Below are 21524 nucleotides of genomic sequence, written 5' to 3' on the forward strand. Positions count from 1 at the left end.
GCCTGATGTTTAAGGTAATCAGTCACCTAAATATATGTGTAAGAAGAACCCACGTTTCAGTAATATCTTTGGCCTTCATCATTACCGTAATATTATATACCCATTACCGTAATATTATATACCCATTACCGTAATATTATATACTATTACCATAATATTATATACCCATTACCGTAATATTATATACCATTACCGTAATATTATATACCCATTACCGTAATATTATATACCATTACCGTAATATTATATACCATTACCGTAATATTATATACCATTACCGTAATATTATATACCATTACCGTAATATTATATACCCATTACCGTAATATTGTATACCATTACCGTAATATTATATACCATTACCGTAATATTATATACCATTACCGTAATATTATATACCATTACCTTAATATTATATACTATTACCGTAATATTATATACCATTACCGTAATATTATATACCATTACCTTAATATTATATCCCATTACCGTAATATTATATCCCATTACCGTAATATTATATACCATTACCGTAATATTATATACTATTACCTTAATATTATATCCCATTACCGTAATATTATATCCCATTACCGTAATATTATATACCATTACCGTAATATTATATACTATTACCTTAATATTATATACTATTACCGTAATATGATATACCATTACCTTAATATTATATACTATTACCGTAATATTATATACCATTACCGTAATATTATATCCCATTACCGTAATATTATATACCATTACCGTAATATTATATACTATTACCTTAATATTATATCCCATTACCGTAATATTATATACCATTACCGTAATATTATATACTATTACCGTAATATTGTATACCATTACCGTAATATTATATACTATTACCGTAATATTATATACTATTACCGTAATATTATATACCATTACCGTAATATTATATTCACCCCTTTGATACCCCCGAGGCAATATAGAGCGCCAGGGACTGCTTCAACATGTACAGTTGAAGTCGGAAGTTTACATACACTTAGGTTGGAGTCATTAAAACTTGTTTTTCAACCACTCCACACATTTCTTGTTAACAAACTATAGTTTTGGCAAGTCGGGTTAGGACATCTACTTTGTGCGTGACGCAAGTAATTTTTCCAACAATTGTTTACAGACAGATTATTTCACTTATAATTCACTGTATCACAAATCCAGTGGGTCAGAGGTTTACATACACTAAATTGACTATGACTAAAAAGCTTGGGAAATTCCAGAAAATGACGTCATGGCTTTAGAAGCTTCTGATAGGCTAATTGACATCATTTGAGTCAATTGGAGGTGTACCCGTGGATGTATTTCAAGGCCTACCTTCAAACTCAGTGCCTCTTTGCTTGACATCATGGGAAAATCAAAATAAATCAGCCAAGACCTCAGAAAATAAATTGTAGACCTCCACAAGTCAGGTTATTTATTGGGAGCAATTTCCAAATGCCTGAAGGTACCACGTTCATCTGTACAAACAATAGCACGCAAGTATAAACACCATGGGACCACACAGCCGTCATACCGCTCAGGAAGGAGACCCGTTCTGTCTCCTAGAGATTAACATATTTTGGTGCGAAAAGTGCAAATCAATCCCAGAACAACAGCAAAGGACCTTGTGAAGATGCTGGAGGAAACAGGTACAAAAGTATTTATATCCACAGTAAAACGAGTCCTATATCGACATAACCTGAAAGGCCGCTCAGCAAGGAAGAAGCCACTGCTCCCAAACCACCATAAAAAAGCCAGACTACGGTTTGCAACTTCACATGGTGACAAAGATTGTACTTATTGGAGAAATGTCCTCTGGTCTGATGAAACAAAAATAGACCTGTTTGGCCATAATGACCTTTGCTTCTGTTTGGAGGAAAAAGGGAGAGGCTTTCAAGCCGAAGAACACCATCCCAACCGTGAAGCACGGGGGTGGCAGCATCATGTTGTGTGGGTGCTTTGCTGCAGGAGGGACTGGTGCACTTCACAAAATAGATGACATCATGTGGAAGGAAAATTATGTGGATAGATTGAAGCAACATTTCAAGACCTCAGTCAGGAAGTTAAAGCTTGGTCGCAAATTAATCTTCCAAATGGACAATGACCCCAAGCATACTTCCAAAGTTGTGGCAAAATGTCTCAAGGACAACAAAGTCAAGCTATTTAAGTGGCCACCACAAAGCCCTGACCTCAATCCCATAGAACATTTTTGCGCAGAACTGAAAAAGTGTTTGCGAGCAAGGAGGCCTGCAAACCTGACTCAGTTACACCAGCTCTGTCAGGAGGAATGGGCCAAAATTCACCCAACTTATTGTGGAGAACTTGTGGAAGGCTACCCGAAACATTTGACCCAAGTTAAACAATTTAAAGGCAAATACTAAATACTACCAAATACTAATTGAGTGTATGTAAATTTCTGACCCACTGGGAATGTGATGAAATAAATAAAAGCTGAAATAAATCATTCTCTCTACTATTATTCTGACATTTCACATTCTTAAAATAAAGTGGTGATCCTAACTGACCAAAGACAGATACTTTTTACTGGGATTAAATGTCAGTAATTGTGAAAAACGGAGCTGAAATGTATTTGGCTAAGGTGTATGTAAACTTCCTACTTCAACTGCAGAATGCGTACCAAATGGCACCCTATTCCCTATATAGTGCACTACTTTAGACCAGAGCCCTATAGAACCCTACTCCCTATATAGTGCACTACTTTAGACCAGAGCCCTGTAGAGCCCTATTCTCTATATAGTGCACTACTTTAGACCAGAGCCATATGGGTTTTGGTCAACAGTAGAGTACTATATAGGGAATAGACTGTAGCTCAATACCTCCTAGCCTGGTTCCAGATCTGTTTGTGCTGTCTTGCCAACTCCTAAGGTAGTGGTCATGCATTGGCCAGAGAGGCGCTCCAACGACAGACCGGGCTACAATACCCCTGCTATTAAAGAATAGCCTTGTCCTATGATGTATTGGTTAAGATGTTATACCCGTGGTATACTGTCTGATATACCATGGCTGTCAGAGACAATCAGCATTCAGGTCTCAAACCACCCAGGTCTCAAACCACCCAGGTCTCAAACCACCCAGGTCTCAAACCACCCAGGTCTCAAACCACCCCAGGTCTCAAACCACCCAGGTCTCAAACCACCCAGGTCTCAAACCACCCAGGTCTCAAACCACCCCAGGTCTCAAACCACCCAGGTCTCAAACCACCCAGGTCTCAAACCACCCAGGTCTCAAACCACCCCAGGTCTCAAACCACCCAGGTCTCAAACCACACAGGTCTCAAACCACCCAGGTCTCAAACCACCCAGGTCTCAAACCACCCAGGTCTCAAACCACACATGTCTCAAACCACCCAGCTCTCAAACCACCCAGGTCTCAAACCACCCCAGGTCTCAAACCACCCAGGTCTCAAACCACCCAGGTCTCAAACCACCCAGCTCTCAAACCACCCAGGTCTCAAACCACCCAGGTCTCAAACCACCCAGCTCTCAAACCACCCAGGTCTCAAACCACCCAGGTCTCAAACCACCCAGCTCTCAAACCACCCAGGTCTCAAACCACCCAGGTCTCAAACCACCCAAGTCTCAAACCACCCAAGTCTCAAACCACCCAGGTCTCAAGTCTCAAACCACCCAGGTCTCAAACCACCCAGGTCTCAAACCACCCAGGTTATAATGAACAATAATGACAGACCGACAAATTATTTACAGGACAACTACAGCTCATAATCTTGCATGTTATAAAAGAAAAATAAAATAAAAAAGAAGGAATACATTGAAAATAAAATGTGCTGTGTTTGGAATCTCTCGTCATAAGAAAACGTTAAAGACCTTGCATGTACAGTACACACACACACACACACACACACACACAACACACACACACACACACACACACACACACAACACACACACACACACTACACACACACACACACACACACACACACACTACACACACACACACACACAACACACACACTACACACACATACACACACACACACACACACACACACACTACACACACATACACACACACACACACACAGCTTATGTTATGTACATTTCAAGCCATTATGACTGTGTAGCTCTTCGATATATTTGACAGAAGCCTTAAGTTGAGAATGGGGTAATCCCTGTCAGTCGAGTAACAGGAAAATACATGTTCCCACTGTATCACCCTGGCACCAGTGGGGGCTGGTGTCACTGTAAATCGGAGGACAGGCTCATTTTAATGGCTCCACTGCCTGTCGACCACCCCGTCTGTTCAACTTCTCCTAGACATGCAGAAGCAGTGAGCGAGTACACAGAAAGAGATGCAGATAAGGCGTGCGTAATAAATTGCACCCTATTCCCTACATTGTGCACTACTTTTGACCGGAACCCTATGGGTCCTGGTCTAAAGTAGTGCACTACATAGGGAATAGGGTGCAATTTAGAACTCTGACATGGAGAGTCTAAATGTAGACGGGAATCTCCTGCCCTGTTAACAGTCTGAACATCACTGCAGGCATGGTCTTCATGTTGATCTGACAGAGAGGAGGAGGGGAGGGGGAGAGGAGGAAGAGGAGCAGAACAGGGAGGGGAGGTTGAGGAGGAGGAGGAGGAGGACAGTTAGGAGAGGATGAAGATGGGGGAGGAGGAGGAGGAGAGAAGGGGGAGGATGAGAAGAGAAGGAAAAGAGGGAGGAGAGAAGGAGAGAAGGAGGAGAGGGAAGAGAAGAGAAGGAGAGGAGAGGAGGAGGAGGGGACACAGGAGAGGTAGGAAATGAGGAGGAGGAGGAGGAGAGGGAGGAGAGGTAGGAGGAGGAGGAGAAGTAGGAGGAGGGAGAGAGGAGGAGGATGAGGAGGAGGGGGAGAGGAGGAGGATGAGGAGGAGAGGTAGGGGAGGAGAGGAGGAGGAGGAGGAGAGAGAGGACAGGAGGAGGAGGAGGAGAAGTAGGATGAGGGAGAGAGGAGGAGGATGAGGAGGAGGAGGAGAGGTAGGGGAGGAGAGGAGGAAGAGGAGAGGGAGGACAGGAGGAGGAGGAGGAGGAGAGGGAGGGAGGAGGAGAAGGAGGAGGAGGATGAGGAGGAGGGGAAGAGGGTGAGGAGGAGAAGAGAATCATATCAGTGCTAATTGTGAAGACACACTTGTATTTGTATAAAATCAAATGTATTTATATAGCCCTTCGTACATCAGCTGATGTACGTGCTGTACAGAGACCCAGCCTAAAACCCCAAACAGCAAGCAATGCAGGTGTAAAAGCACCTTCTGATTCGTCTGTTTCGGGCTCTGATAGGATATAAATTGAACGTGTATAAAGTTGTCAGTTACCTAACTGTCATTGGAATCTGATGCTCACCTCTCCCACTGACACAGACAGGGTCTGGACTATCTTCTCATGCGGCATGGCAACCACACTCTGCCCATTGATCTCAATGATCCTGTGGCCGACTCGCACCCCTCCTCGCTCCGCGATACCTCCACGCATCAGACTGCAGATCTGAGGAGAGAGAAAGAAAACACATCTCTGAATCCAAATGGCTGTTATCAGGATCATTTTGAGAGAGGTTATACATGGTTATGACAAGACTTATAACGCATTATAACGGTATCATAATCCTACTCACGATGCCGTTCTGAACACTGAAGCCCAGCTGGAACTTGAGGTCAGGTCTCTTGATGAGGACGGTGGTGACAGGAGGACAACTCACGATGCTCAGCTTCACCTGCACCTGGCTCTTCAGACCCTGGCAGGACAACCGGAACACGATAAATGACACCTGTCTCAACACTAGAATGGCTTCCTAGAATGGCTGTGTCTCAATCTCCACACTAGAATGGCTTCCTAGAATGGCTGTGTCTCAATCTCCACACTAGAATGGCTTCCTAGAATGGCTGTGTCTCAATCTCCCCACTAGAATGGCTTCCTAGAATGGCTGTGTCTCAATCTCAACACTAGAATGGCTGTGTCTCAATCTCAACACTAGAATGGTTGTGTCTCAATCTCAATGCTCTATAATGGCTTCCTTTCCTCTACTCCCCATCTCCTTTCCTTCGTGACTGATAAAAGAGCAGAGTCGACTGTATGCTCCAGACCTTGATGATGCCTTGGCAGGTAGCTAACGGCAGGCCCACCAGGCTGGTGTTGTTAATGGACATGATCTGGTCCCCGACGCTGAGTTTCCCAGAGCGGGCAGCCGGGCCGCTGTTCAACATGTTAGCTAGTATAACTGTTGGCAGGATGGAGCCCCAGCCAGACTCCACTATCACCACACCTAGGCTCTCTCCCTTCTGCTTCTCCAACTCCAGCTGGGAGACACACAAACAGACACAGAGACAGATATTTATATATATCTTTAAGTAGAAGTGATTAGTATATCTTATAAACTGGATTTTAGTTGGTAATAAAAATATGAAAAATATGAAAAATAATAATAACACAAAGTATATAACAAATATATATGCAGAATTTAAGTAGTGGTCTCACTGAAGCAAGAGCACTAATTACTTGTACTATTCAGTGTAATTTGATTAGCTTTCTGAATGGCTAAAATAGATCCTGAACTTTGGTAAACATATTTGCGCTGTCTAGCTAGAGTCTTCCCTGAAGAGTGGAGGCTGTTATAGCAGCAATGTTCCAATATCTAGTGGAAAGCCTTCCCTGAAGAGTGGAGGCTGTTATAGCAGCAATGTTCCAACATCTAGTGGAAAGCCTTCCCAGAAGAATGGAGGCTGTTATAGCAGCAATGTTCCAACATCTAGTGGAAAGACTTCCCAGAAGAGTGGAGGCTGTTATAGCAGCAATGTACCAACATCTAGTGGAAAGCCTTCCCAGAAGAATGGAGGCTGTTATAGCAGCAATGTTCCAACATCTAGTGGAAAGCCTTCCCAGAAGAATGGAGGCTGTTATAGCAGCAATGTTCCAACATCTAGTGGAAAGACTTCCCAGAAGAGTAGAGGCTGTTATAGCAGCAATGTTCCAACATCTAGTGGAAAGCCTTCCCAGAAGGATGGAGGCTGTTATAGCAGCAATGTTCCAACATCTAGTGGAAAGCCTTCCCAGAAGAATGGAGGCTGTTATAGCAGCAATGTTCCAACATCTGGTGGAAAGCCTTCCCAGAAGAGTGGAGTCTCAATATCTACTCTACTGTAATCTGCTATCTATACTGTGTTGACGGAGTGTATCTAGGGTCATGAATCACGGTCAACAATCACTACAGCATGCCGTCACACCTCTTTACACTGGTCTATCAGTGTTTCATGCACGCATATAGGCGCGGATGCAAGCGCACGCACGTACGCGCACACGTACACACACACACACACACACCTCTTTACAGTTGTCAGAGTTTGAGAAATGGACCAGGTCGTCATTGTACATTTCCTGGGAATTGATGATGTCACTGTATTGTTTCTGACTCAGGTCCTTAGGGTTGATCCCGTTGGCACGGAGGAACTCCCTGTAGGCAACGCTGAACGCCTGGCCGATGGACTGGGCAATGAGCTGGGCCTGGGGAGGAGAGGGAGAGGGAGGGGACAGGGGAGGGCAGTAGAGGGAGAGGGCGAGGGAGAGGAGGAGAGAGAGGGAGAGGGGGAGGAGAGAGAGGGAGAGGGCGAGGAGAGACAGGGAGAGGGGAGGGGAGAGGGGGGAGGAGAGAGAGGGAGAGGGGGGAGGAGAGAGAGGGAGAGGGGAGCGGGGGGAGAGAGAGGGAGAGGGAGAGGAGAGAGAGGGAGAGGGGAGGGGAGAGGAGAGGGGGGAGGGGAGGAGAGAGAGGGAGAGGGGAGGGGAGAAGGGAGGGAAGAGGGGGGAGGGGGAGGGGAGGAGAGAGAGAGAGGGAGAGGGGAGAGGGGAGAGGGGGAGGGGAGGGGAGAGGGGAGAGGGGAGGGGAGAAGGGAGGAAAGAGGGGGGAGGGGGAGGGGAGAGGGAGAAACTATTCAACAGAAGTGACAGGCTATTCAAGTTGACACCAATACAGAAGTGGGAGAGAGCACTGGTTAAGGACCAACTGAAATGATGAATGAAGATACACTATATATACAAAAGTATGTGGACACCCCTTCCAATTAGTGGATTTGGCTATTTCAGCCACACCCGTTGCTGACAGGTGTCTAAAAATCGAGCACGCATCCATACAATCTCCATAGACAAACATTGGCAGTAAATTGGCTTTACAGAAGAGCTTAGTGACTTTCTACATGGCGTCGTCATAGGATGCCACCGTTCATCACTATCCCTGCTAGAGCTGCCCCGGTTAACTGTAAGTGCTGTTATTGTGAGGCGGAAACATTTAGGCACAACAACGGCTCAGCCGTGAAGTGGTAGGCCACACAAGCTCACAGACCGGGGACCGTCGAGTGCTGAAGCGCGTAGCATTCAAAAAACCGTCTGTCCTCAGTTGCAACACACTACGAGTTCCAAACTGCCTCTGGAAGCAACTTCGGCACAATAACTATTTGTTAGGAGCTTCATGAAATGGGTTTCCTTGGCAACCAAACCCAAGCCTAAGATCACCATGCGCAATGCCAAGTGTTGGCTGGAGTGGTGTAAAGCTGGCTGCCATTGGACATGGGAGCAGTGGAAACACGTTCTCTGGAGTGAATCACACTTCACCATCTGGCAGTCTGACGGACTTATCGGGGTTTGGAGGATGCCAGGAGAACACTACCTGCCCCAATGCATGGTGCCAACTGTAAAGTTTGGTGGAGGAGGACTAATGGTCTGGGTCTGTTTTTCATGGTTCGGGGGCTTTAGTTCTAGTGAAGGGAAATCTAAACTCTACAGCATACAATGACATTGTAGACGATTCTGTGCTTCTAACTTTGTGGAAACAGTTTGGGGAAGGCCCTTTCCTGTTTCAGCATGACAATGCCCCCCTTGCACAAATCGAGGTCCATACAGAAATGGTTTGTTGAGATCAGTGTGCAAGACCTTGACTGGCCTGTAGAAGGCCCTGATCTCAACCTCATCGAACACCTTTGGGATGAATCGGAACGGCAACTGCCAGCCAGGCCTAATCGCCCAACATCAATGCACGACCTCACTAATGCTCTTAAGGCTGAATGGAAGCAAGTCCCCCTGCAGCAATGATCCAACATCTAGTGGAAAGCCTTCCCAGAAGAGTTGAGGCTGTTATAGCAGCAATGTTCCAACATCTAGTGGAAAGCCTTCCCAGAAGAGTGGAGGCTGTTATAGCAGCAATGTTCCAACATCTAGTGGAAAGCCTTCCTAGAAGAGTGGATGCTGTTATAGCAGAAATGTTCCAACATCTAGTGGAAAACCTTCCCAGAAGAGTGGAGGCTGTTATAACAGCAATGTTCCTACATCTAGTGGAAAGCCTTCCCAGAAGAGTGTTATAACAGCAAAGGGGGGACCAATTCCATATTAACGGCCATGATTTCAGAATGAGATGTTCGACGAGCAGGTGTCCACATACTTTTGGTCATGTAGTATATAACTGGTGTTATAGGAAAGCCAAAATGAGAGACGTATAAAGCAGGCCTCTGCAATAATCATTTTCAAAGCTTATAAATGATGTTCAGTAGTCTTGTACTGTAGACAGTGTATAGAAATTGCTTAATCAAAAATGGTGTGTTTTAAATTTAGCAACCTTCTTCTGCGAACACTGGTAATCAATAATCAATAATCAGAGACCAAAATCCCCAATAAATAAATGATATTCAGCAGTATACAAAGGGAGAGCATGGGGGGGGGATAGAAAACAGAACAGATCAGAATAGCCTAGAATAGAACAAAAACAGAATACAATACCACTCACGTCCTCTGACTCGAAGACATAGCAGATCATTCTGTACCGTCTCGGTCCCTCTGAGCAGGAGAGATCAGCTTCACTACAGTCCTGCGAGGATGTGTCTGCCATACGGGTCCGAGCCATCAGAACCACGATGCTCCCGATGTCTGCGATGTAGGATATGGAACGCAATGCACTGTCCATCAGCGTCTCCTGGGGGGGGGGGCAAATAATATATATGGCTGCTGTGGTAATAACTGTAGCACAGCGTCTCCTGGGGGGGTAAATAATATATATGGCTGCTGTGGTAATAACTGTCCATCAGCGTCTCCTGGGGGGGGGGGGGGGGGGGGGTAAATAATATATATGGCTGCTGTGGTAATAACTGTCCATCAGCGTCTCCTGGGGGGGTAAATAATATATATGGCTGCTGGGGTAATAACTGTCCATCAGCGTCTCCTGGGGGGGTAAATAATATATATGGCTGCTGTGGTAATAACTGCCCATCAGCGTCTCCTGGGGGGGTAAATAATATATATGGCTGCTGTGGTAATAACTGTCCATCAGCGTCTCCTGGGGGGGTAAATAATATATATGGCTGCTGGGGTAATAACTGTCCATCAGCGTCTCCTGGGGGGGTAAATAATATATATGGCTGCTGGGGTAATAACTGTCCATCAGCGTCTCCTGGGGGGGGGGGGGGGGGTAAATAATATATATGGCTGCTGTGGTAATAACTGTCCATCAGCGTCTCCTGGGGGGGGTAAATAATATATATGGCTGCTGTGGTAATAACTGTCCATCAGCGTCTCCTGGGGGGTAAATAATATATATGGCTGCTGTGGTAATAACTGTCCATCAGCGTCTCCTGGGGGGGTAAATAATATATATGGCTGCTGTGGTAATAACTGTCCATCAGCGTCTCCTGGGGGGGTAAATAATATATATGGCTGCTGTGGTAATAACTGTCCATCAGCGTCTCCTGGGGGGTAAATAATATATATGGCTGCTGTGGTAATAACTGTCCATCAGCGTCTCCTGGGGGGGGTAAATAATATATATGGCTGCTGTGGTAATAACTGTCCATCAGCGTCTCCTGGGGGGGGTAAATAATATATATGGCTGCTGTGGTAATAACTCTGTGTGGAGTGGACGGTCCTCAACAAAATGGCCCCTAAAGATACAGCAGCGCGCCAGAGGAATTTTATGAAACAGAATCAAATGAAGCTTTGGGCAGGTTTCCTGGACACATTAGATCCACATTACAGGGCGCTTGAACATCTAAAGTTAATTTCTGATGGAACCCAACATTTACGATTTACTGTGTACGTGATTTTCGCCGTCGGGTGAATATTGCCGTCAAAAGATGCATTGTCTACATGTGTGTGAATGGATGGTCCCAGACTTGGCGTTACAGAGAAGAAATACACCCTGTTTTTTTTTATTAACTCAGAGATAAGAAGTTAAATAATTCTCTCACAGTCACACACCTGTGAGTCGGCATTCAGCACTTTGACAGCCTTGGTGGAGATGAAGAGGTCCACTTCTGTCACCGTCTGAGAGTCTCCATCTTGGCTCTGTGGTCAAACCACCATGGTCAAAAAGGAATGAGAGATCGCCATCGTGTGGTTAGAAAGGGCACTCACAAGGTACATTTCCTTACTATTAGGACTAACGTCGATGAACAGACCAACTGACATCCATAGATCAAGACATCAGATGCGTAAAAAAAACACAAAAAAACAATATCATCTTGAACATTGAATGGATAACAAACTTAGCATGGTCAACTAGTCAGACAGCACAATGCTAATATAACAACATTAGCCTGGTCAGTTAGTCAGACAGCACAATGCTAATATAACAACATTAGCCTGGTCAGTTAGTCAGAAAGCACAATGCTAATATAACAACATTAGCCTGGTCAACTAGTCAGACAGCACAATGCTAATATAACAACATTAGCCTGGTCAACTAGTCAGAAAGCACAATGCTAATATAACAAACTTAGCCTGGTCAACTAGTCAGACAGCACAATACTAATATAACAAAATTAGCCTGGTCAACTAGTCAGACAGCACAATACTATTATAACAAAATTAGCCTGGTCAACTAGTCAGACAGCACAATGCTAATATAACAAAATTAGCCTGGTCAACTAGTCAGACAGCACAATACTAATATAACAAAATTAGCCTGGTCAACTAGTCAGACAGCACAATGCTAATATAACAACATTAGCCTGGTCAACTAGTCAGAAAGCACAATGCTAATATAACAAACTTAGCCTGGTCAACTAGTCAGACAGCACAATACTAATATAACAAACAACATTAGCCTGGTCAGTTAGTCAGAAAGCACAATACTAATATAACAACATTAGCCTGGTCAACTAGTCAGAAAGCACAATGCAAATATAACAGCATTAGCCTGGTCAGTTAGTCAGAAAGCACAATGCTAATATAACAACATTAGCCTGGTCAGTTAGTCAGACAGCACAATGCTAATATAAGATCAGGGGTGTAATACACACACCACACACACATTATGTTCTCCTGTCCTCGTGGGGAACTGAAATTAATTTCCATTCAAAATCCTATTTTCCCTAACCCTAAACCTAACCACTAACCCCTTACCCTATCCCTAACCCTAACCCTAAACCTAACCACTAACCCCTTACCCTATCCCTAACCCTAACCCTAAACCTAACCACTAACCCCTTGCCCTATCCCTAACCCTAACCCTAAACCTAACCACTAACCCCTTACTCTAACCCATAACCCTAACCCATAACCCTAACCCATAACCTTAACCCATCACCCATAACCCTAACCCATAACCCTAACCCATAACCCTAATCCATAACCAATAACCCTAACCCATAACCCTAACCCATAACCCTAACCCATAATCCTAACCCATAACCCTAACCCATAACCCTAACCCATAACCCTAACACATAACCCATAACCCTAACCCATAACCTATAATCCTAACCCATAACCCTAACCCATAACCCATAACCCTAACCCATAACCCTAACCCATAACCCATAATCCTAACCCATAACCCATAACCCTAACCCATAACCCATAACCCTAACCCATAACCCTAACCCATAACCTGTAATCCTAACCCATAACCCTAACCCATGACCCATAACCCATAACCCTAACCAATAACCCTAACCCATAATCCTAACCCATAACCCTAACCCTAACCCTAACCCATAACCCATAACCCTAACCCATAACCCTAACCCATAACCCTAACCCATAACCCTAACCCTAACCCTAACCCATAGCCCATAACCCCAACCCATAACCCTAACCCATAATCCTAACCCATAACAATAACTATAACCCTAACCCATAACCCATAACCCATAACCCATAACCCTAACCCATAACCCTAACCCTAACCCATAACCCTAACCCATAACCCATAACCCATAACCCATAACCCTAATCCATAACCCTAACCCATAACCCATAATCCTAACCCTAACCCATAACCCATAACCCATAACCCTAACCCATAACCCATAATCCTAACCCATAACCCTAACCCTAACCCATGACCCATAATCCTAACCCATAACCTATAACCCTAATCCATAACCCATAACCCTAACCCATAACCTATAATCCTAACCCATAACCCTAACCCATAACCCATAACCCATAACCCTAACCAATAACTGTAACCCATAACCCATAATCCTAACCCATAACCCTAACCCTAACCCTAACCCATAACCCATAACCCTAACCCATAACCCATAACCCTAACCCATAACCCTTACCCATAACCCTAACCTTAACCCATAACCCATAACTCCAACCCATAACCCTAACCCATAATCCTAACCCATAACAATAACCCATAACCCATAACCCATAACCCTAACCCATAACCCATGACCCATAATCCTAACCCATAACCCTAACCCTAACCCATAACCCTAACCCTAACTCTAACCCTAACCCATAACCCATAACCCATAACCCATAACCCTAACCCATAACCCATAATCCTAACCCATAACCCATAACCCTAACCCATAACCCTAACCCATAACCCTAACAATAACCCCTAACCCTAACCTTAACCCTAACCCTAACCCTAACCCATAACCCATAACCCATAACCCATAACCCATAATCCTAACCCATAACCCTAACCCTAACCCTAACCCATAACCCATAACCCATAACCCTAACCCGTAACCCGTAACTCATAACCCATAACCCATAACCCATAACCCTAACTCATAACCCATAACCCATAACCCATAACCCTAACCCTAACCCTAACCCGTAACCCATAACCCATAACCCATAACCCATAACCCATAACCCATAACCCTAACCCTAACCCATAACCCATAACCCATAACCCTAACCCTAACCCTAACCCTAACCCATAACCCATAACCCATAACCCTAACCCGTAACCCGGAACTCATAACCCATAACCCATAACCCGTAACTCATAACCCTAAACCCTAAACTTAAAATAGCCTTTGTCCTCTTGGGGACGTGAGAAATGTCCCGTTGAGGGAGAATTGTCCTGTTTTATTATCCTTGTGGGGAATTGGGGGGAATTTAGGTTGCCACAAGGATAGAAGAATCAACACACACCACACACACACACACCCACACACACCACACCCACACACCATACCTTGACCTGGCTGACAGCCTCCTGCGCCTGGGCCATGCGTGTTCCTTTAGATGGGTTCTTGTTAGACAGCAGCTGGGTGGAACCCAGGTAGTTAGCAGCAAAGATGATGCCATCAATCAGGTCCTCGGGCTCACACGGACCTGGGACTGGGAAATGAGAAATATGGATTTATTTATAGACAAGAAGCCGTGACTCAGATCCAGACAGATTCACATTCAGATTCAGATTCAGATTCAGATTCAGATTCAAATTCAGATTCAGATTCAGATTTAGATTCAGATTCAGATGCAGATTCAGATTCACATTCACATTCACATTTAGATTCACATTCACATTCAAATTCAGATTCACATTCACATTCAGATTCACATTTAGATTCAGATTCAGATTCAGATTCACATTTAGATTCAGATTCAGATTCACATTCACATTCACATTCACATTCAGACCATTTAATTGTCCCATTGCTTCAGCAATGTGGTTGCAGCATTATAAAATCATCAGATATGCACACCACACCAGAGACCAGAAAGAGCAATAAATGGTTATATCATAATCAAAGGTCCATTACTCAGGTATGGAATCAATGAACTATACAGAGAACAAATATTTACCATCCACGAAGCTGGGGAACGAGGCGTTGTTCTGTGTTGGTTCAGGCCGAGGTGTGTTGTTACTGTCCTCCTGTAGGGCCCGGGGCTCTGGACAGTGGGGCGTGCCAGGCCACTGCTCTGAGATGTTGTGGGGCATCTGGAATAGACAGATCTTACTAACAACTGTAACAGACAGAGAGGAGATCTTACTAACAACTGTCACAGACAGAGAGGAGATCTTACTAACAACTGGAACAGACAGAGGGGAGATCTTACTAACAACTGGAACAGACAGAGGGGAGATCTTACTAACAACTGGAACAGACAGAGGGGAGATCTTACTAACAACTGGAACAGACAGAGGGGAGATCTTACTAACAACTGGAACAGACAGAGAGGAGATCTTACTAACAACTGGAACAGACAGAGGGGAGATCTTACTAACAACTGGAACAGACAGAGGGGAGATCTTACTAACAACTGGAACAGACAGAGAGGAGATCTTACTAACAACTGGAACAGACAGAGGGGAGATCTTACTAACAACTGGAACAGACAGAGGGGAGATCTTACTAACAACTGGAACAGACAGAGAGGAGATCTTACTAACAACTGGAACAGACAGAGGGGAGATCTTACTAACAACTGGAACAGACAGAGGGGAGATCTTACTAACATCAGACAGGAACACGACTGCAGATGAGATGTAGGTCAAATCTGGTGCAATGTTTGTTGTACATGGTCCCTGTCAAGTAAACTAATAACACAAAACAAACCCTGTGGAGTTGGCAGCATCAGGCAGTTAGTTAGTTACCTGTTTGTGTGTCTGTGTCCGTGTCTGTCTCTCCTCGGGGTACTCCCTCTGTGGCTCTGTGTTGTGGTGTGAAGCTGGTGGACCTGGTGATGTTGATAGTTTTACAGCCCTGGGATGTTTGTCCAGGATGGATGAGGAGTCAGAAGTGGGCCTTGGACTGGGGCTGGTGGTGCTGTCTCTGCGAGGCTGATAGGTCTGGGTCTGGTGGCTCTCCTGGAGGAGAGGAGACGGAGGCTTGGCGCTCAAACTGGTGGTGGTCTCTCTGCAATGCTGCTCGGTCTGTTGGGTGTTGGGAGTGTGTTCCTGTGTCTGGGCATTGTGGCTGGGAGGTGGGGCAGGTCTAGGGCTGTCAGAGGTGGGTCTAGGGCTGTCAGAGGTGGGCCTAGGGCTGTCAGAGGTGGGCCCAGGGCTGTCAGAGATGGGCCTAGGACTGTCAGAGGTGGGCCTAGGGCTGTCAGAGGTGGGCCCAGGGCTGTCAGAGATGGGCCTAGGGCTGTCAGACGTGGGCCTAGGACTGTCAGAGATGGGCCTAGGGCTGTCAGAGGTGGGCCTAGGGCTGTCAGAGGTGGGCCTAGGGCTGTCAGAGGTGGGCCTAGGGCTGTCAAATATGGGCCTAGGGCTGTCAGAGATGGGCCTAGGGCTGTCAGAGATGGGCCTAGGGCTGTCAGAGATGGGCCTAGGGCTGACAGAGGTGGGCCTAGGGCTGTCAGAGGTGGGCCTAGGGCTGTCAGAGGTGGGCCTAGGGCTGTCAAAGATGGGCCTAGGGCTGTCAGAGATGGGCCTAGGGTTGTCAGAGGTGGGCCTAGGGTTGTCAGAGGTGGGCCTAGGGTTGTCAGAGGTGGGCCTAGGGCTGTCAGAGATTGGCCTAGGACTGTCAGAGGTGGGCCTAGGGCTGTCAAAGATGGGCCTAGGGCTGTCAGAGATGGGCCTAGGGTTGTCAGAGGTGGGCCTAGGGTTGTCAGAGGTGGGCCTAGGGTTGTCAGAGGTGGGCCTAGGGCTGTCAGAGATGGGCCTAGGACTGTCAGAGGTGGGCCAAGGGCTGTCAGAGATGGGCCTAGGGCTATCAGAGATGGGCCTAGGGCTGTCAGAGGTGGGCCTAGGGCTGTCAGAGATGGGCCTAGGGCTGTCAGAGATGGGCCTAGGACTGTCAGAGGTGGGCCTAGGGCTGTCAGAGATGGGCCTAGGGCTGTTAGAGATGGGCCTAGGGCTGTCAGAGATGGGCCAAGGGCTGTCAGAGATGGGCCTAGGGCTATCAGAGATGGGCCTAGGGCTGTCAGAGGTGGGCCTAGGGCTGTGGCTGGGACTGACGGGACTCTCTTTGTGGTGCTGCTTGGTCTGGGCCTGTGTTGGGTGGGTGGGTGCTTGTCTCTTGTTGGTCTGGGCATGTGTCGGGTGGGTGGGTGCTTGTCTCTTATGCATCTGGGCCTGTGTCGGCGGGGCCTGTCTATACTGGGCTTGGATTTGGTGGGCCTGGATGTGCTGCATTTGGGCCGGGGTCTGGGGGGGTTGAGGGTGTGGTGTGTTGGGGCTAGATCTGTGTGTAGGCCTGATAGCACTTTCTCTACAGTTCTGTGTCTGCTGGTGTTGTCGGACGTCGCTCTGGGCCTGTAGCTGGTGGTTCTGGACCTGTTTTGGGAGGGGATCGACCTCTGTCAGGTAGGTGTGGGTCTGGTAGGCCTGTTTTGGGAGGGTATGAACCTCTGTCAAGTAGGTGTGGGTCTGGTGGGCTTGTTTCGGGCGGGCCTTGGCCTGCTGAGTGTGGGATTGTGTCTGGTGAGGGTGTGGGGTGCTGGGGCTGGGCCCGGATCTAGGCCTGGGCCTGGGCCTTGGTGGTCTGGGCCTGACGGCAGCCTCTCTGCAGTCCTGTGTCTCTGAGCTGCTGCTGCTACTCATGTATACCTTCATCTCAGACACTATGTGGCCAGTGTATTCCTGCCTGTCAGTCTCCCTCACGACCCTTCCTACTTCCCTCCCACTCTTTACACCTCCCCTCTCACTCCTTCCTCCCCGTCCTCCTCCCTTCCCCTGCCTCTTCACCTCCTTATGGGCCCTTTGAGGGGCTTCACATGTCCAATCCCTTCCCCCTCCACTTCCCTTATAGGGGGCCCTTTGTGGGGACTGTGAGATACACACTGAGATCTTACTGTCCTCAGGGGTGTTACAGTTCCCTATAGAGAAGACCTCAACTTCCGCTCTATCATTGTCTTCTCTATCTCCCTTTCTCATCCTCTCCTCCTTCCGCTGGCGGCTGGATGTTTGCTCCTGCACTCTGCAGACCTCACCGTCCTCCCTGTCTCGGTCCCACCTCTTTCCCCCTCTCATTCTCTCTCCCTCTCTCATCCTTTCCTCCTCCCTCTCTCCCTTCCTCGTCCTCTCCCCCTCCCTCTCTCCCTCTCTCATCCTCTCCCCCTCCCTCCCTCCCTCTCTCATTCTCTCTCCCTCTCTCATCCTCTCCTCCTCCCTCTCTCTCTCCCTTGTCCTCTCCCCCTCCCTCTCTCCCTCTCTCATCCTCTCCCCCTCCCTCTCTCTCATCCTCTCCCCCTCCCTCTCTCCCTCTCTCATCCTCTCCCCCTCCTTCTCTCCCTCTCTCATCCTCTCCCCCTCCCTCATCAACTCCCCCTCCCTCTCTCCCTCTCTCATCCTCTCCTCCTCCGTCTCTCCCTCCCTCATCCTCTCCCCCTCCCTCTCTCCCTCTCTCTTCCTCTCCCCCTCCCTCTCTCCCTCTCGCATCCTCTCCCCCCCTCTCTCTCTCATCCTCTCCTCCTGCCTCTCTCCCTCTCTCATCCTCTCCCCATATTTCTCCTGGTGGCTGCTGGGTGTTTTCTCCTGCTCTCTGTCCTCTGTCTCCTCAGAATCCTCCTCTGTGTATGTGGTCACATCCCGCTCTTCCTCTGTTTCCCCCATCTCATCTGGGAAATTCTTCTCTTTCTGCCCTTCCACCTCCTCCTGCCCCTTCTGCCCCTCCACCTCCTCCTTCTGCCCCTCCACCTCATCCTCCCCCTTCTGCCCCTCCACCTCCTCCTGCCCCTTCTGCCCTTCCACCTCCTCCTGCCCCTTCTGCCCCTCCACCTCCTCCTCCCCCTTCTGCCCCTCCACCTCATCCTCCCCCTTCTGCCCCTCCACCTCCTCCTTCTGCCCCTCCACCTCATCCTCCCTCTTCTGCCCCTCCACCTCCTCCTGCCCCTTCTGCCCCTCCACCTCCTCCTTCTGCCCCTCCACCTCATCCTCCCCCTTCTGCCCCTCCACCTCCTCCTCCCCCTTCTGCCCCTTCACATCCTCCTGCCCCTTCTGCCCCTCCACCTCCTCCTCCCCCTTCTGCCCCTCCACCTCCTCCTGCCCCTCCACCTGCTCCTGCAACTTCTGCCCCTCCTCCTGCCCCTTCTGCCCCTCCACTTCCTCCTGCCCCTCCACCTCCTCCTCCTGCACCTCCACATTCCCTTTCTCCTCCTCATCTCCAGCCTTGGAGGCATGACATGGATTGTCACTGAACTGATGCTCAGATGAGATACAGGGATTTGTATGTGTCTCTAGTCTTTCATTATACATAACCATTTCCTCAGACTCAGGTCCGTACAGTGACCTGGTGTGTTTGCATTGTCCAGTGCTGCTCCCATCCCCCTCCAGGCTGTTCCCCTCCACACTACCCTCCACATAGGAGTCATCCTTGGGGCAATAGGTACCATCCTCACATTCCACGTAGGTTCCGTCTTCGTGTTCTATGTAAGTTCTGTCTTCACATTCCACGTAGGTTCTGTCTTGGTGTTCCACGTAGGTCCTGTCTTGGTGTTCCACGTAGGTTCTGTCTTGGTGTTCCGCGTAGGTTCTGTCTTGGTGTTCCGCGTAGGTTCTGTCTTGGTGTTCCGCGTAGGTTCTGTCTTGGTGTTCCACGTAGGTTCTGTCTTCACATTCCACGTAGGTTCTGTCTTGGTGTTCCACGTAGGTTCTGTCTTCACATTCCACGTAGGTTCTGTCTTGGTGTTGCACGTAGGTTCTGTCTTGGTGTTCCGCGTAGGTTCTGTCTTGGTGTTCCACATAGATGCCATCCTCAGTCTCTACATAACTTCCATCCTGAGGCTCAGGATAGTGTTTGTAGTACCTCACCTGCATACTCTGGTCTTCCACCTGTAGTACCTGATCAATGTCTTGCTCCACACCCTCCGCGTCCGAACCCACGTTGTCATACTCTGAGCAGCTGTCCTCCTCCTCCTCCTCTTCCTCCTCATCCATGCTGTCAGGGATAATGGTGTCACCGGGCTGGTTCAGCGGGGGCTCAGAGGAGACACTAGCTGTAGCAGGGACAGGAAGAGGTGAACCGGAGGGACTAATCAGACACGGCTGGTTAGGATTGGCACTGGTAAGGACAGGTGGTGGTTTAACAGTCCTGGGCTTGCTCTCCTGACTGGATGGGGAGTCAGAGGTGGGCCTGGTGCTGGGGCTGTTTGGACTCTCTCTGCAATGCTGCTGGGGATGTCGGGGATGGGACTGGGCATCTGGCTGCTGAGGGTAGTTCTGGGCCTGAGTCAGGTGGCTGTAGGCTTGGTTTGGGTGGGCCTGTGTTGCACTAGCAGGGACAGGGACAGGTGCTGCAGGGCCAGGGGTCCTCTCGTCATTGTTATTGTCCAGCTCCTCAATGCTGGTGCTCTGAGAGTGCTGAGGATGGTCCTCACTCTTCAGACTCCGAGGCCCATTATGAGGTCCTTCAGTTGGGCCTTTGCTGCTCAGACTCATCAGTAGGCTCATCAGTCCTTCATTAGTAGGCTCCCCTGTGGATAAGGGGCCAAGGCAGGGCGGAGGGCCCTTACTCCTCAAACTCTGTGGTCTTTCTTTCTGAGGTCCTTCATTATGAGGTCCTTCATTAGACTCTTCTGTGGATCCTGTGGGTCCAGGGCAGGGTGGAGGGCTGGTGGCCAATATTCTCCTAATAGTCCCTGGCTTTTTCTCTATGAATCCAGCATGGCCAGGGCAGGATGGAGGGCTGGGCCCCAGGATTCTGGTGATCTTCTCTGACTTCCTCCCATGAGCCATGGCTCAGGCTGGCCCATCAAATCCCCCACCACACTATCCTCAGTCCTAAAATAAGACCGCAATGAACCCATGGTCAAATTATTATCGGAATTGCATATCGGGTTTACAAGCTAAATCTATGCCTAAAATCGTTTACTGGTTCTATTTACACAGCTAGACCAAATAAGGGTGTACGGGGAACGCATGCAATCCTCAAGTGAGCGAAATCAAATGGGTTATTCGTCTAAAACTGCGTCACTACACATCTGCGTTCAATAATACCCGCCAAAACCACACACATCTAAATGCGAACTGTCCCTGTCCATGGTGCTGAACCGTACAACGGATGATTGATGCTACTTGCAGTCGGCCTTTTTTTGTTGATCATTATGACGTTGCAAATGCTGTTGCAAATGCTGTTGCTATTGCGGATCGTATAAGATCTCGTGCGAGATTCTTCCATTGAACATTGCAGATAATCAAAATGATAAACGATTACGCCAAACTTTTGCCGCAACTGCAGGGGTAGCGTTAGAAATATGTTCTTTTGAGCACAGGATAGGAAAACGCACGCATTCGTTCTATCTCAACCTATTTCTTAAATCGGATCCGGGTTTTCATGCACTCAGCATCTTTTGTCTGTCTCCCATAAAAC

At 47.7% G+C, this 21524-nt stretch overlaps 1 protein-coding gene across 1 annotated transcript; it reads right to left on the reverse strand.

Moving 5' to 3' along the window:
- Window positions 1–987: 987 nt before the first annotated feature.
- Window positions 988–18265, reverse strand: apba2a (amyloid beta precursor protein binding family A member 2a). Its single transcript, XM_036960779.2, has 10 exons — window positions 15866–18265; window positions 15073–15208; window positions 14459–14604; window positions 11263–11349; window positions 9800–9985; window positions 7354–7533; window positions 6120–6332; window positions 5651–5770; window positions 5383–5523; window positions 988–4567 (listed from the first exon to the last, which is right to left on the reverse strand). The coding sequence occupies exons 1-10, from the start codon at window positions 18263–18265 to the stop codon at window positions 4496–4498; spliced, it is 3681 nt and encodes a 1226-aa protein (XP_036816674.2). The 3' UTR covers window positions 988–4495.
- Between the last annotated feature and the right edge of the window lie 3259 nt (window positions 18266–21524).

This window comes from Oncorhynchus mykiss, chromosome 2, assembly GCF_057628025.1.
Source record: "Oncorhynchus mykiss isolate SJ-2025 chromosome 2, ASM5762802v1, whole genome shotgun sequence".
NCBI lineage: Eukaryota > Metazoa > Chordata > Actinopteri > Salmoniformes > Salmonidae > Oncorhynchus > Oncorhynchus mykiss.

What these genes read in the sequence shown, in the direction of transcription:
- apba2a (XM_036960779.2), bottom strand. Translation starts at nt 18,265, where the DNA reads ATGAGAGAGGGAGAGAGGGAGGGGGAGAGGACGAGGAAGGGAGAGAGG. An exon ending in GGACACAGACACACAAACAG is followed by an intron (nt 15,209 to 15,865) that starts GTAACTAACTAA and finishes TGTCTATTCCAG; the next exon opens with ATGCCCCACAACATCTCAGA. An exon ending in CCTGCCAAGGCATCATCAAG is followed by an intron (nt 5,771 to 6,119) that starts GTCTGGAGCATA and finishes TTGTCCTGCCAG; the next exon opens with GGTCTGAAGAGCCAGGTGCA.